This window comes from Phyllobates terribilis, unplaced genomic scaffold (genome assembly GCF_046119375.1).
Source record: "Phyllobates terribilis strain yellow unplaced genomic scaffold, ASM4611937v1 Scaffold_5__5_contigs__length_657084704, whole genome shotgun sequence".
NCBI classification, from domain to species: domain Eukaryota; kingdom Metazoa; phylum Chordata; class Amphibia; order Anura; family Dendrobatidae; genus Phyllobates; species Phyllobates terribilis.
The window spans coordinates 144,811,231-144,827,968 of NW_027362765.1; the positions used below are offsets into that span (position 1 = coordinate 144,811,231).

General features: G+C 41.1%; 1 protein-coding gene across 2 annotated transcripts in view; it reads left to right on the forward strand.

Moving 5' to 3' along the window:
• ASIC2 (acid sensing ion channel subunit 2) overlaps positions 1-16,512 on the forward strand; it is a 999,936-nt gene extending 983,424 nt beyond the window's left edge. For both annotated transcript variants that reach the window (XM_073683124.1, XM_073683123.1), the window contains exons 6-10: positions 1,126-1,279; positions 2,718-2,809; positions 6,255-6,334; positions 13,164-13,232; positions 13,825-16,512. In XM_073683124.1, the coding sequence (XP_073539225.1) occupies positions 1,126-1,279; positions 2,718-2,809; positions 6,255-6,334; positions 13,164-13,232; positions 13,825-13,926 (497 nt within the window). In that variant the 3' untranslated portion in view covers positions 13,927-16,512. The remainder of the gene's footprint in view (positions 1-1,125; positions 1,280-2,717; positions 2,810-6,254; positions 6,335-13,163; positions 13,233-13,824) is intronic.
• The last annotated feature ends 226 nt before the right edge of the window (positions 16,513-16,738 follow it).

A 16,738-nucleotide genomic window follows, 5' to 3' on the forward strand; every position in this document is an offset into this window, starting at 1 on the left:
CATATAAGTGTGGATTTAGCAGCTGGAACTAGAACCGAGTACTCCTGGTCTCCTTTTCTTGGTGGGCAGAGAGCTGCACATACAGAGTCACTGTCCACTTAAAGGAATGGGGTTCTGAAAACCTGCAGGTGAAAATACTCATCTCGATAATGTACAAATTTCTTTACCAACAAAACATCCAGTTTTGACATTTGCATTTTTGGTAAGGTTTTCCAAGGCTTCTTAAAAGCATGGTGCTGGCTTAGGTCCCTTTCACATTGCGTTCTTGCTCATGTTCAGTGGTCCCGTTGGGCTTACGTCTGAACCCCCCTCAAAACAGGATTCGGGTGTATGTACCGACGGGACCATTGACTATAATGGTGCAGACGGAGTCACCGTGTGCTCTGTCGTGCAACATTTTCGGGCGTATACACCTACTTGAGGCGGACACTCAGATGCAGTCTACTACATCTAAGTGCCGGTCTCCAGTAGGCGCAAACACCCGAATATGATGCACGACAGAGCACACGGTGACTCTGTTGGCTCCATCATAGTCAATGGCCCGATCACCGCATGCTCCCGAATCCTTTGGATGCAGGCGTTGACGGGACCACTGAACATGGGCAAGAATGCAATGTGAAAACACCCTTAATGGAAGGTTCCCATTAGTAAGCACCTCATTGTGCACAGAAGCATAATGCAGCCATGTGCATGATCAGTCAGACTGTCAATGGAAGTTTGCCTCCATAAACTGTATATACTTGTGCAATAAACTAAACCTTTGATAGTCATAATTATAAATCTGCAAAAGGATCAGTAATGGGAATCTTAGACATGTACTGTTTTATTATTTTTCATAAGAAAATAAAACATGATTCCTTTAAAACCATGATAACTATGATGTGTCAACTTCCCTGCCGCCTACTATAAACCAGTGTGAAACAAATCTACTGAATAATTCAATAATCTACGCGTCACCACCCAGCAGTGTCCTCCATCCAACACACAACCATTAAAGTTGTCATGCTCCATTTCTACTATGCATGTTTCCTCCAATTGTCGTTTGCATAGATTCTCTTACAAACACGTGTGCAGCCGAGAGGTAGAAATCAATTTCCGGTAATCAATCTTTCCCTTTTTCTGAAGGTTTACTTACAGAGAAGGATGGAGGATTCTGTATGTGCACAATGCCCTGTAATCTTACCAGATACAACAAGGAGCTGTCCATGGTGAAAATCCCTAGCAAGACGTCTGCCAAGTACTTGGAAAAGAAGTTCAACAAGTCGGAAAAGTACATTTCGTACGTATGTGTGATAAATGTGAGGTGATGATGAAGCAAATGTACAGCAGAGAATGAAATCTACCAGGTTATAAACATGAGATATGATTGCTTGAAGTTATAGGCTGCACGACTGGGACTGCAATTACAATACGTCCGCTTCTCATTTCTGTAATGTCCAATATTGTCCGAAGACCTTGAGTCGATTCAACTCACCATCTACATCAATATCTACATACTAACAGGCTAAAATAGTGGCAAATCTGTCTATACTAGAGATGAGCGGATCTTTTAAAATGGTTTTTAAATGCTGGATTTTCCCACAAAATTTGATTTGTGGGAATAGATCTGTGTGAATTAATATTGGAAAGCTTGTCATTGAAAATACACCTGGGGGAGAGAAGAAAGAGATAGGACCTCACTGATTATAAGAGCTTACACTCTACAGAAGAGAGAGAATGAACCTGCTGACCATAAGAGCTTATCCTCTACAGGAGAGAGAGATAGAAGACCCTGCTGATCATGAGAGCTTACAGTCTACAGGAGAGAGAGAGGACCCCACTGACTATAAGACCTTATGCTATACAGGAGAGAGAGAGAAACTCATTGATCGCAAGAGCTTATCCTCTACAGGAGAGAAAGAGAGAAGACCCTGCTGATCATGAGAGCTTTCAGTCTACAGGAGAGAGAGAGGACCCTTTTGACCATAAGAGCTTACGCTCTACAGGAGAGAGAGAGGACCACACTGACCATAAGAGCTTACACTCTACAGGAAAGAGACCCGATAACCGGAAGAGCTTACACTCTATAGGAGAGAGGGAGGACTCTGCTGACCATAAGAGCTTACGCTGTACAGGAGAGATAAACTCATTGATCATAAGAGCTTACTCTCTAGAGGAGAGGGGGAGGCCCCTGCTGACCATAAGAGCTTACACTCTACAGAGGAGAGAGAGATAGAGAGAGGACCCTCCTGACCATAAGAGCTTACACTCTACAGAAGAAAGATACTTACCCAATGACTCTGAAGATAGAAAAATGATTCTGCCATACAAACTGTGCTCCGCTTGGGACAGCTGATGTGTGATGGCCATGGTACTGAGGCATTATGGGGAGGCCAGCATGCCACGCAAAAAGACATTAGCCCGCTGTTATGCTTCAGTAGCGTGGGAAATAGTACTGAACAAGGTATTTTTTTGGTCTTGTTTTTTTTTTGCAAGTGTGAATCAAATCTCAAAATACTCGAATTAGCATGAAACCGAGAATTTCAAGAAATTTACCTTGTACTTGAACCTCTGCGGATCGATCCGCTCGCAGAGGTAGCCATTTCGTCTGAGCCTTCATATTGGAAACGATGCTTCATGGATCATTCATGATAAGATTGGTTTGGTCTAAAGAATGGCAGCATTGTGTATTCAGATACTTCTAGATAAATACTCTTTGTTTTCTTGCCTCTTTACAGGGAGAATATACTTGTCCTGGACGTGTTCTTCGAAGCTTTGAACTATGAAACCATAGAGCAGAGGAAAGCCTATGAGGTGGCCGGGCTGCTTGGTAAGTTTATTCTATACATGGCAATATAAGGTGAACAGAAACATGAAAAACATATGGACAGAGGGTTAGGGACAAAAAGATTTGAAACATCACAACATCCTACCACCAGATATACAACTAGGTTATATAGAATAAAATACGGTATATTATGGAAGCTTTCAGGATTTTTTTTGTAGATTGTCTGCACAGACACACATCTCCCCGATGACAAAGATCCACTACTACCTATTTATACAGTAAAATTCTCTATCTCTCTCATTCCTAAAGACCTAAAAACTACCAGATTATCTTTACAAGAAAATATATAACATAGAAAAATGAAAATTGTGATCAAGGGGTTGTCCAACCATAGGCTACAAGTCTGCAATCACTGCAAGCTTGTGAATCGTAACATCATGTGCCTAGATCCTATTTCTCCAGTGCCGGCGTCGGGAGCGGGTGGTCATGTGACCACAAGTATGTGATTTGCATACTCTCGGCCACATTCCAAACAGACTGAGTCTGGCCTCTCTTACTTAATACACTTGCATTGAGAGAAGCCGCACTCATTTAGTCGGCAAATTACCCCATGTATGCAAATCACATACTTGCGGTCACGCTTTTGGCGCCAGCGCTGGAGAATCTGCACAGTGCACAGTGCATGCCACGTGAGGATTCACAAGTCTGCAGTCACATAGAGTAACTGCAGATTTGTACCCTAAAGCTGGTCAACCCCTTTAAGTACAGTATCCCTTTTTATTCAGAGGAACCTCACAATGTGTGTTCTGCTCCTTGTTTTATACGATTCCATACATTCTTGTTACTTTGTGCAGGGAGCATGGGCGTACCCAGGATCAAAACTAGGGGGGGGGGGGCAAAAAAAAAAATCAAATACTCACCTCACGTCTCACCTGCTGCCGCTGCTCCGGACTCCTCAGCATCGCCAGCCTCATCCCGCTCTGCGCTGTGACTGCTCAGGAGAGAGCGCGGTGTAAAGACGTCACCGGGCCCTCTGACCTGAGACGTCACAGTTAGGCAGCCGCGGAGGATGCAGGACCTGCTGCAGAGGCACGGGGAGGGGTAAGTATTGTGCCGGGTGCCGGGGCCCTGAGCAAGCGAGGGGGAGCGGGCGCTGACGGTGAGGGGCCCCCCGCCTGCTCAGGGCCCTGACATTTGCCTGTGTGCGCCGGGTGCTGACGCCGGCCCTGGTGTGCGGCGTGCGTCCCTGCTTCTAGGAGGGGGCAGCTGCCCTCCCCTGCCCCACGGTGGGTACACCCATGGCAGGAAGCATCAGATTTTCTGGATAACTGGATGCCAAATAGAAAATTATAATACCATTATTTCTGTTTGTATGTGTCATAATTAGATTCCTACTTACAACTATATCCAGAGTCAAAGGAAGAAAAACTAAAACCACATTAAACGAATTGTCTAGCCGTTATTTTATCTATAAAGGGCTCTGACCGGTTTATAAAAAAACAATGAGAAGTGGTACTCATCCTCATTGATCCCCTTCAGGTCCCATTCTCATGCTTTCCACTGGTCTTTACATCCTGGTCCTGTCCTCAGCATATTAGAAATAGATGGAAATGCAAGCTTGGCTAGTCAATGGATCAGCATCTATTTCCATGGCCAAACCAGAAATACATTACTATCCGAGAACGTGCATCTTTTGGGACAGGAATTATGGAAGATCAGTGAGGATGAGCATAACTTCTTTTATTATTTATAACTGAGCCAGTTTAAGTATAATTTTCATTAGCTAAACACCCCCCTTTAGGAGTTTTTTTTGCTTAGGAGTTAGGATAGACTACCAATGTGTGTGTGGGGGTATGATGTTGCTTCTTAGTTGTAATTCAAGTACAGCAGCTATTTCATTTGTTGGTACTGCTGCTCTGTTCCATTTTAGAGAGAGTGCCACAGCCCCCTCAATTTGCTGATTATTGGGCTCCTGGGGATCAGACACCAATCAATCGCACATACTAAGGAATGGAGAATGGAATTTAGACAGACACTAGCAATAGTTCAAATGGAGCTTACTCACTGGGAAGCAACAAACTTGATGGTCTCCTTGGACCGACTGGACAGGGATAAACTGTAATATAGTAAACAGCAACAAAGTTAACATTGGCAAACACTTCAGCGGCACTTCCTTCACTTCCTTACAATGCAGTGCAGCTCACGTCCTCTCTCAGCAGGAGTCCTCTGCAGTAACCCTTGTCTGGCAACTTGCACACTCTAGCTTGGCTCACTTTGTTACCCCTCACAGTTTCTCAGGCACAGACACTAGTTTTTTTTTGACATTTTTAATATAATTCTTTTCACACTCAGATCTTAACACTTAGACACAACAGGAGGCGGATGTGCAGTACCAGGTCGCGGCCACTATCAGAAGACGGAACAGCTCCGTAATTGAGTATTTCCAGCCGGCGGCTGCTGCTGCCGACACTGAGGACAGCTGTTGGAGGGGGAGCCTGGTGTCGAACCGATCAGACATTGATGACCTATCCTAAGGATGGTGAAAAATTACCCACAGCACTCATCTTGGACACTCACGAACACGGGTCTCCTTACCCAAAGAAAGATGCATCGTCCAAAACTCCAAGGAGCTCACTTGGAAAATTGCTTTAAAGTAATAGACAATGTCCAGGCTAGGGTGATGCAAATAAATCTTCTTATATTCTGCCATATAAAGTGCAACGTTTCAACCACATACAAGTCTTTGCCAAGGTATGCGTGACATAGATTTGTATCTGGTTGAAACGTTGCACTTTATATGGCAGAATAAAAGAAGATTTATTTGCATCCCCCAAGCCTGGATGCTATCTATTACTTAGGTCATCAATGATAAAGTAGTGGACAACCGCTTTAATTCTGCCAGTCAGCTCATCTGCAAAATTATCTATGCTTCTGGAAAATCTAGCTCTCTGTGCACACTCAGAAGATGAGGACAGACATGCTAATGCTTTCTTCACATTCTGCATGATTACTAAGCATTTCAAATAGCAAGCTCAGTTTGCTAGCTCTTTATGCTCTGCATTCAGCACTTCAGACAACAGCATTAAAGCGCCTTTAATTATGTAATTAGTTTGGGGTATAAAATCCTGATGACAGCTTCTGTTTAAGGGTGATTTAACACACATAATTTTTGGAAAAACTACACTGCAGTTTTTGATCCAGTCTTTGAGCTAAGGACAGAATTAGATCTATCAGGTAGGAGAAGTAAAAGTCCTTAAGTCGTTTGCTTGTTTTTCCCATTACAATTGAATTTAAGCTTTGGCTTAAAAAACAAACAAAAAAAACCCCATTAAAAATTGGCACAAAAATTGCTGCATTTTCCCCACAAGCACAAAAAACCCTACTGTATGTGAAACAACCCAATGCTTTTCTATAACTCATGAGGCATGGCAGTATTTTTTACCACTTGTGAGATACTTATAGTGACTGTAGCACATCTTCCCTGCAGGTGACATCGGGGGTCAGATGGGACTGTTTATAGGTGCGAGCATTCTGACTATCCTGGAACTATTTGACTACATTTATGAGGTGAGTAACACGATTTTCTGAATTAGACATTACATGATTTCTCCTCTTTCTTTACTCAATATGTGCTGTTCCCGCGCTATAGGGTGGTATCATCAGAAATGGGATTGACCTGGTTATCTTGCTCTATTTATAAGGCACATTAACAATCAGTTTTTTCTCTTGGCTTCCCATTGTAAGCTATAAATTACCTACATGTTTTGGTGAAATAGCCTGTAGTCTGCTGACATGTGCAAAGAGCGTACTCAAAGACCTATGTTAAAAAAATAGTATATAAAGAAATTATTTGTATGACCAGTTCCCATATGTACGTACAACTATTCCTGTCACTGAACATGATTTGCAAATTAGAAATGACTAACATCATTGAATTTACCAGCGATGGAACGATCACATAAACAACGTAAACATCAGTTATGAAGATTATATGTTTAGTCATGTGAGAAATCGATAAGCTCATTAAAATGAAGGCAAGATCATCAATTGTCTCTACATGGTCCTGGCAGGTAAACTTCCCGGGATTCTGCTTAATTAGCACAGCATGGAGTCTGGTTATAGACTTGTGCCCCCATTATTGTAATACAGCAAATGATAACAGACCTTGTCATTACCCAATCTGGAAATGCATTAAATACATTAGTATGGTTACACAAATCAATTTGTAGAAACAATTTTACAGGTCTCCCTCGCTCTGCACACTCATAAAATCATAGAAGATTGCGGCAAAAAAAACCTACATGTTCTATCCTGACTGTCCCTATATTATTTCCTGTTTATTTTTCTATCCTAGGATAAAAATTCGCTTCTTAATAGAAGTGGTGCTTCATAGGTTATTAGAAAGATCAACAGATGCAAGTACACAGTTGCTGCAATACAAACATTTATATACGAACAATAGCATTTTGCAAACATTACATATACATGAATTCCATTTTTGATTCACACGTAAAAACATTAATTTCTATGTGCACATTTTGATCAAAGTGTGTGAGCCCATCTGCTAACAACAAGGTGACGTCTGTTAGACTCTGTATTAAAGGATCACTTCTCCCAGTGATTAATAAGCCTCAAATGAACTGAGGAATTGGGTTCCATCTAAAACAGTTTGCTTTGTCTCTGGCAGATGAGCTCACACATTTTGAACAAAATGTGTGCAAAAACCTCACGTTTTTACATGTAAACTAATAGTGGAAATCATGTATATGATATAATGTTTGCAGAGCGCTTCTGTATTTTGTTTGTAGATATGTAGTCTTATTAGAGCCCTACAGTGGGAGCAAGTACTCTGTGGCTGTAATACAAATGTCTATATTCAAACATGCAATAGCACTCTGCGTACATTATATGCATGAATTACGTTATTGATACATACTTTCAGGGGTTATCCGGTCAAAATCGATAAGTCTGCAGTCACTCTGTGTGACTGCAGACTTATGAATCCCCCCAGTGTACACACTATTTGACGGTTTCAGATTCGAGTTATACATACCCCCAGACAGTGGGCTCTCCATTCACTTGTATGGAGCAAAACCGCACCCTCTAGTTGTCCACGCCCACTGGCAGGCTGAGTCAAAAGACGGGACACGGCTCGGCTCAATACAAGTGTACAGAGCCACGCCCACTGGCTAGGGGTATGTATAACCCTCTCTTACCAGGTCAACCGGTGAGTCTCTGCAGTGCGATTTTCATCGGACAACTCCTTTAAAAATGTAAGGGTCTTTGAGTGTATTTTGATCAAAAGTGTATGAGTCCATCTGCCACCAATGACAAGGTGACCTTTTTTAAAGCCTGTACTAAATATGCACCTCCCTCTGTGTCTAGGGCTCAAATAAACTAGAGAATTGGGCCTAGATTGAAATATGAGCAAAGAACCTCACCTTTTAACTTTGTAGCAATAGTGTAACTCATGCATATAATATAATGTTAGCAAAGTGCTGTGGCATTGTGTTTGTAGAGATGTCGACTCACTAGAGCGCTTATATTACACACCCACCTATCTTTGTGCCTAGGGCTCTGATGAATTGTGGAATTTGGCCCCATCTAAAAGAGGTTGCCATATTGTTGGCAGATTGGCTTACACACTTTGATCATAATGTGAGCAAAATAGCTCACGTTTATACATGTTTACTGACAGTAGAGTATAATGTTTGCAGAGCTGTGGTCTCACTAGAGTTCTCTGCAGAGGAAGCACAATCCCCATATTTTCTGGTTATACAGCCATGTACTCTACTTGTTTTTCTGTCTGGCCACACTGTTATTCACATGAAAGCAGTCAGAAATCATAACTCCTAAATACTTCACGTCAGAGGTCCTGGCTAGCACAGAAAAAAGCACAACCATTGCTGTGCCCTATATTATTGTAGATAAACGCAGTAATTACAGCAATTGTGTTGTTACATATGGGAATGGCTCAGGCAGAGTGCAGTACAGGGAAAATCATTGCTGGATGCTGCATGGAGAGATGCAGAACCTACTTCTGTGAAATCACACTGCTGTATTGGCAAAATGAAGAACCCAGTAAGAGAAAAAAGAGTGATGGAATCTGCATGCATAGGACACACTTCTTAGACCATGTTCACATGTTTAGTATTCGGCTAGTAGTTTATATCGGTATTTGTAAGCCGAAAACCAGGAGTGGGTGATAAATACACAAGTGGTGACGTGTTTCTATTATACTTTTCCTCTAATTCAGGGATGTCAAACTCAAGAAACACAAAGGGCCAAAATGAAAAACTAGGACAAAGCTGCTGGCCAACCAGTAACAGGTTAATGAGCCCCACATAGTCCTCTATACAGAATAATGGGCCCCATATAGTCCTCCATACAGAATAATGGCCCCACATAGTCCTCCATACAGAGTAATGGCCCCACATAGTCCTCCATACAGAATAATGGGCTCCATATAGTCCTCCATACAGAATAATGGCACCACATAGTCCCCCATACAGAATAATGGCCCCACATAGTCTTCCATACAGAATAATGGGCTCCATATAGTCCTCCATACAGAATAATGGGCCCCACACAGTCCTCCATATAGAATAATGGCCCCACATAGTCCTCCATACAGAATAATGTGCCCACACAGTCCTCCATACAGAATAATGGGCCCACACAGTCCTCCATACAGAATAAGGGGCCCCACATAGTCCTCCATACAGTATAATGGACCCCACATAGTCCTTCATACAGAATAATGGGCCCCACATAGTCCTCCATACAGAATAATGGCCCCACATAGTCCTCCATACAGAATAATGGGCCCGCACAGTCCTCCATACAGAATAATGGGCCCCACACAGTCCTCCATAGAGAATAATGGGCCCCACATAGTCCTCCATACAGTATAATGGCCCCACATACTCCTCCATATGGTATTATGGACCCCACATTGTCCTCCATACAGTATAATGGCCCCACACAGGGGTGGTGGTTTTGGTGTCATAGGCCAAATATAATCACCCTGCGGACCTGATTTGGCCCACGGGCCGGAGTTTACACGTGTGCTCTAACTGTTCCACTCCTGATTTTGACTTACAAATACTGATGTAAAATACTGACCAAATACTGAACGTGTGAACTTAGACTGATGCCCTGTTTTAGCGCTGATCTCTGTTAATAGTGCCCCATTTTCATCAAAATGGGCATTTATTAGTAGATTTTTGTATTCCAATCCATCTTCTGGCCAGATATCTTTTTCTCACACTTTTTTAAAATGATTTAGTTAGTCAAAAGGGTACGTTATATATAGATTCATCATTTTTATTTTTATAAGTCACTTTCATTTTTTAATTTTACGGTATTTTATGATGTTATTTGCGCCCAATTCACTAAAATGGTACACACGGTTCATTAATTTTGTGCAGTCAAAATGGTCTTTTTTCTGTCCTTTAACAATTTTTGAGACCTTTTTGGAGCAAAAAGTCACATATTTTGCAAAATGTTACAAAGATTGCTAAAAAAAAATCTGTTGTGCATAAAATCACTCCAGGGAAGGGTTGAGCTAGAGTACATTTGCTACAAATTTTGCTACTTTTTGAAAAGTCGCAAATGATCAATCATGGGGAAATCATCTAGAAACCCTCCGCCCACAGTGGTGTACTAAAGAAAAAAAGTCAGGGAATACAAATAAAATTGACTTAAAAAAGGCGCAATGGAAAAATGAATATGATGCAAAAAAAAAAGGTGCAGAACACCAAAAACTCAACAAAAAAGGCACAAATGCAATAATGAATTGGGCTATTAGTGCATTCAGTTATCCACCACAGCCACTTATAGAGAATCTGTCACCAGGGTTTTGCTACCCCATCTGAGAGCAGCATGATGTAGGGGCAGAGTCCCTGATTCCAGTGATGTTATTTGTTTTGATTAAATCATTGTTTTCTGTTTTCTCTGCTGCAGATCTACCAGTTCTCTGAATGCTGAACTCAGTATAAACCCACCAACTCTACTGATTGGGAGCTTTCTGTGTACACTGTGCATAGACAGAAAGCTCATTAACTCAGTAAAACTTTGCCCACACCACTGATTGGGATAAGTGGTGTGGACAAGGTTTTACTAAGTTAATGAATATGTTGGACTACCTATCAGCATGCCTACTAGTCCTTTAGTGATAATCTCCTGCTGATAAACCAGAGATTTTATCAAAACTACAGCAAGAAGCCCAGTAAGTGACATATCACTGGAATCAGGGCCTCTGTCTCTACATCATGCTGCTCTCAGATTAAGTGGCTAAAACCTGATGACAGATTCCCTTTAATACTCCATATTCTTGCATTTCCCTCTGAACCAGCTGAGTCATGTCTCAATGACTTTAGAAGTTGACTAATGCAAATGTCTGTGCATATCGGTCCTTGCAGTGAATGGACTGGCCGCAGCTCTTCCTTCTTGAGTGTGACAGCCTCATAGAACTATATCAAGCTGTCATGCTTCAATCAGGAAATCTGCGGCTAGTCCATGCATTGGGGTCCAAGATCGGAACGATTTGCATAGACATCTGCGTGAGCTCTTACTTGTAGCTTTTTAAAGGGAACCCGTCATCAGCACAAAAACCACATGGAGTATTTAATCCTAACAGTTTCTCTAATTAGACTGAAAGAAAATTTAGTTCATAAAAATGAGCCTGGCCCCAGGAGAATAGTCCACTCTCAGCCCGAATTAGATTGACTGGAAAGTCTCTCCACACTTGGTTGGTTATATGACATACGTTTCTCTTTGCGGTGACTGCTGGCAATCCAGATTTTATGATCCAACACTATTTCTTTACAGGGACCATAATAAAGAAATACTAATAAATTAATGAAGATTGGACCAAAAAGCAACATATCAATGAAACACGGAGATTCACTGTCAGCATTTAGAGCAGTTATTACTCCTGAATCCTTTAAAGGGAATCTGTTACAATGTTTTTGCTACCTCATCTGACAGCAGCATGATTTAGGCAAAGAGACACTGAATCCAGCAATGTATCACTTAGTTTACTGGGTGCAGCAGTTCTGACACAATCAGAGTTTTTAGATTTAGCATGAAGCAGAGCTGAGAAAGCTAACCCTGCCCACACCAGGCTCTATATATCCGATGGCGATACACAGTGAGGTGCCCATCAGCCACTGCTGCTGTGTCCCAGCAATGATAAGCTCCTGGTGCTAAGACAGTCATTGCAAGTAAACAAACCCACTGAGCTTGATAAGAGAGGGATTGCTGAAATCTGTGTTTTAACCCCTGCAGCATGCTGTCTTCAGATTACATAGCAAAAACCTGATGACAGATTCCCTTTAAAAAGAGAAATGGTATCATTTAAATTTTTCCTTCTGCGGAAACTTAAACAGTAATTTTCTTTTCATTTGCCATTAATGCCCATAATCTTTGTAAGATGAGACTCAGCATTTTCTTGTAGAACGTAACAATTCAAGGCGCTCAACCACTTTTCTGCATGCTTGATTCACGCTTCGGGGTAAAGGCTCTTAATTCAGTGCTGAGTAAGTCAGAGATTCATAACTAACTGATTAAAGTTTAACTCTGCAACCTCAATAAGAAAGAGGTAAAAGAAAGGGGTTATCTTAAAAAATTAAAAATGGGATAAAGGCAGGTGAGAAAAAGAAACTAAAAAATTCTTTCCTTTCAAAACCTCTGCTGCTCCAGCGCTGCCTCTCAGCTACTCAACGAAGTTCTGCAGTCAAATCAATAGATAGTCAATAGATGGCACTAGATCTCTGAAGCCAGTGATTGGCAGCAGTGGTCTCTTGTTGTAGATGTGGTTCCACCATTGCAGCTCTGCCAACAAAGATCTCTGGAGAGCAGCAGAGACAGCTCTGAAACTGTAAAGGGTTCAACAGGTAAGCAATGCTTATTTTTTTTTTTTCCGAGCATTTTCCTTTGCCCAAATTATTTGGAGAACTCTTTTAATTAATTCACACATATGGGAGGAAGAATATGTGGTTTCTCACAATGCAAGTGATATATGAGACCATTTCTTAAAGTGGTTTTTCCACTTGCGACATTTATTATATAGTTATAGTAGGTGGGACACTCACCTATTGGTTAAAATGTCGCCTATTGACTGTCCTCAGGAAAAGACTAAACTGAGGTGGCTCTGAATATTGTGCCATTCTGTCCAGTAAAGTGTATAAAAGTTATAGAAATATCTGAGCGTGTGGTATCACAAGTATTAGGTAATTGTCTAGAAGGGGAAGACTCCTAAGTGTAAGTAATAAAACAAAGGGTGCACCCATGAATATCAGTGAATAAGAACATGATCCTGTGTAGGTCCTTGTGATATGTCAATATATGCAGCCATAACTTTTCTTATTCTGGCTTTTCTGTTATATCTTAGCTGATAAAGGAGAAGTTGCTAGATCTCTTGGGCAGAGACAACGAGGAAGGAAGACACACAGAAGATCTAGTAAGTTTCTTCTCTGTGGACTACATATCGATTGTTGAACATGCGGACGGTAATGAGTGCTCAACAAAAAATCTCCTAAATGGCCCCATACACATTAGACTAAAGTCGAATGGACCCCCAGATTTCGAAGGGATCTGTCGACAGTCAGGAGCAGAGAAAGACAGAAGAGGGTCCCTGTACAAGAACAATATTTGGGACCTTTGCAATCTAGTAGGTCATCATACTGTACAATTCCACTCTTCAGAGATAGAAATAGGCCCCCTTACCTATTGCGCCCTCTCAGCTGCACAGATTGCACCAATGGCATAGTGTGTGCACAGAGGCTTCCAGACTCACCTCCAAATGATGGTGTTGGGTTAGAGAAGAATCCGGCTGGTTGGATTTCAGACAGCTGATCCCTTTGTTCTTCCTGGAGATAAGTCACAGCCAGAGGAGTCCTCATAGAGAACACAATAGAGATTGGCTGTGCCTTCCTTTATTTGAGGGAGTCAGGACAGATATTATCTAAGGTGTTTGTAGGCCCTTAGCTTTTTGCTTTTGTCAAACACTATTGTAAACCTCAATTTTCAACCTGTGTTTGCTTTTCCTTCAGAGTACCTGTGACAACATGCCAAACCATTCAGAAACCATTAGCCACACTGTGACGGTGCCGCTGCAGGCCACGCTGGGGACACTGGAAGAAATTGCCTGCTGACGCCTTGAAAACACTCTTAATTTTGTGCCAAAACTATAGTGGACACAGCATGGTGTGTGGAGACGGATCCCGCCATGGACCCTGGGAGAAAGAAGAGAGGGGACTGAATAAAATCTGTATACTGCCAACTGTACACAGCCCTGCATGCCTGCAGTGTATACGGCACTGATCCTCATGTTACGTGAGGAGACTCCCTCACAGACACACAACGCACATACATTGCGCTATGTCCAGCTCCGTGTGCTAAGCGGGTACAACAAGGGGGTTTTTATATAACAAAAAAGAAAACGAGAAAATAAAAATTCATACAATGGCAAAATAATGACGTGTTTTAACTTTGAGGCGACGGGGGAATGGTCTTTAGTGTGGTAAATAAAATGGCTGCCGCCTGACTCTGAAAAAGCTGAAAGTTGACAATTCTCAATCAGTCAGGGTTATTTAGTGCTGAATTTTCCACTGGATTGGATACGTTTTCTTGTAAACCACACTGCTTAGCTTATGTATTCAGATGCTTCACTGGTAACAGAAATTATTTTATTAACCCCATTGGTAAAACATATGGCTACCTACAATTTAGAGAAATGTACATAATGAAGGCATGAGAGTCAGATGTCAGTGCCTTTCCTGCACCAACTGACCATCTCACAAATACTTCAAGCATACCTGTCTTTTAACAAACGCTGTAGAGCGTAGATCTGCTGGCCTTATCATCCACCACAAAGTAAAATTGCCTTTGCTTCACATACAAGACTACACTGTGTTCCAAATTATTAAGCAAATAATATTTTCTCAGATTTTCCCAAATTACCTATATGAATTGCAGTCATTGTAATTTTCCAGTCAAATAACTATTAGAGTACAATTGAAAGGTTTTTGGGAAAATCTGAGAAAATATTATTTGCATAATAATTTGGAACACAGTGTAATGAACTGTCCACACTTTAGTGCTCTGTAACTTGCCATTAACTCTTTTTGAGTGAGCGATTTTGCTTCATCAGAACTATAGGTGCTGGTACTTCCTTTCTCTCACTTCCCAGCATGCATTGCAAATGATTGTAAATAGTTTGTCAAGCAGTGAGCAGGAGCAGTAAAACAAGGATCTGCCCCAATTCCTGTAATCACTCTCAATATTTTTGCTGCTTCAGACGGAAAACATTTGACAACAGGCAGTGGACAGCGGGTTAAAGAAGGAGACACCTAGTGGACGGCACTTTGGAGTGATTTTTTGGGGGTAAAACATTGTAATGTTTAAATAAAGGAATTTGCACACTGTATTATAGATCATTTATCAAATGAGATCAAGTCGTTAAAAAGTACAGTGATCATTTAACCCCTTTAACGACTGCATTAAAATGGTGGTTGTTAAGAAGTCTTATTTCTGATCCCGGTTTTAAATCGGCGATCAAGAATAGGTGAATAGTGTTCCCCCGCGGTCAAAAATCCCACGGGAGACAGCTGTAAATTACATTGTTCCCAACCAGTTTTGGAACCGATCAGGCCCAATTAATCCCTTAGATACCGCTGTCAATCGCAACAGCGGAATCTAAGTAGTTAAAAAGGGGGTCAAAAGACACCCTTCCACACCATCGGCCCCCTGCGAGCATAATCGCAGGTGCCGATTATTGCTATCGTACCCGAGGTCATTAAATGACCCCGGGGTACGGTGACCTGTTAGATCCTGCTATAAGCAGGGTCTAGTAGGCCCTGTTAGTGAGTGAAAAATATTTATGTCCCACAGTGGGACTAAGTTAAAAGTAAAAAAAAGTTAAATAAAAAGTTAAAAAGCACACACAAATCAAGAGAATCCGTTTCGCTATTAAAAATGTAGTGTTTGCGTTAAAACAAAAATAAACAAAAAAAAGTACACATAATTGTTATCGCCACGTCACAACAACCCAAACTATAAAACTGTTACATTATTAATTCCGTACAGCGAACACCATACAAAAATATATAAAAAACATGCCAAAAATGTCACTTTTTCATCATACTGACACACAACAAATTGAATAAAAAGTGATCTTAAAGTCATATGTAAAAAAATTGTGTAAATGAAAACACCAAAACATTCCACAAAAATCAAGCCCTAATATGGTTCATTCAGCAAAAAAATATAAAAAATATTGTTTTTAGTGTGTAAAAGTAGCAAAGCATTAAAAAAATGATATAAATCTGGTATCGATGTAATTGTACTGACCTGAAGAAGAAATCGTTCTTATCACTTTTACCATATGGTACGCGCGCAAAAAAAAATAAAAACAAAAAGTGAATTGCTGTTTTTTGTTCATTCTGGGTATCAGAAATCTGAATAAAAAGCGATCAAAAGATGTTATTAACCTCAAAATAGTCTCCAAGTTGTCGCACAAAAAATAAGCCCTCATACAGCTCTCTTTGCCAAAAATTAAAAAAGTTACAGCTCTCATAATATGGCGATGAAAAAACAATTTTTACTGTGTGATAGCAAAACAGAAAAAATTGTATAAATCTGGTATCGCTGGAATCGCACTGACCCGAATAATAAAGCTGTCTTATCAATTGTACTGCACGGTGAACCGCGCAAAAATAAAAATAAGAACTATTGTTGTACTGCTGTCTATTTGTTCTTTCTACCTCCCAAAAATCGGAATAAGTCTTGGCTCACATTTATTCTGAGCTCTTTGCTGAGCACTTACGTCGGGGTTTCCATGTAAATCCTAAAAAATGTGATTCAGACAAAACCCTGGACTGACCCACTCTCTATAATGAGGCAGATGGAGTCTCTTTGGATCTGTCTCTGTTCCGGCGGTGTCCCATCATTTTAGGCGTCTTTTTA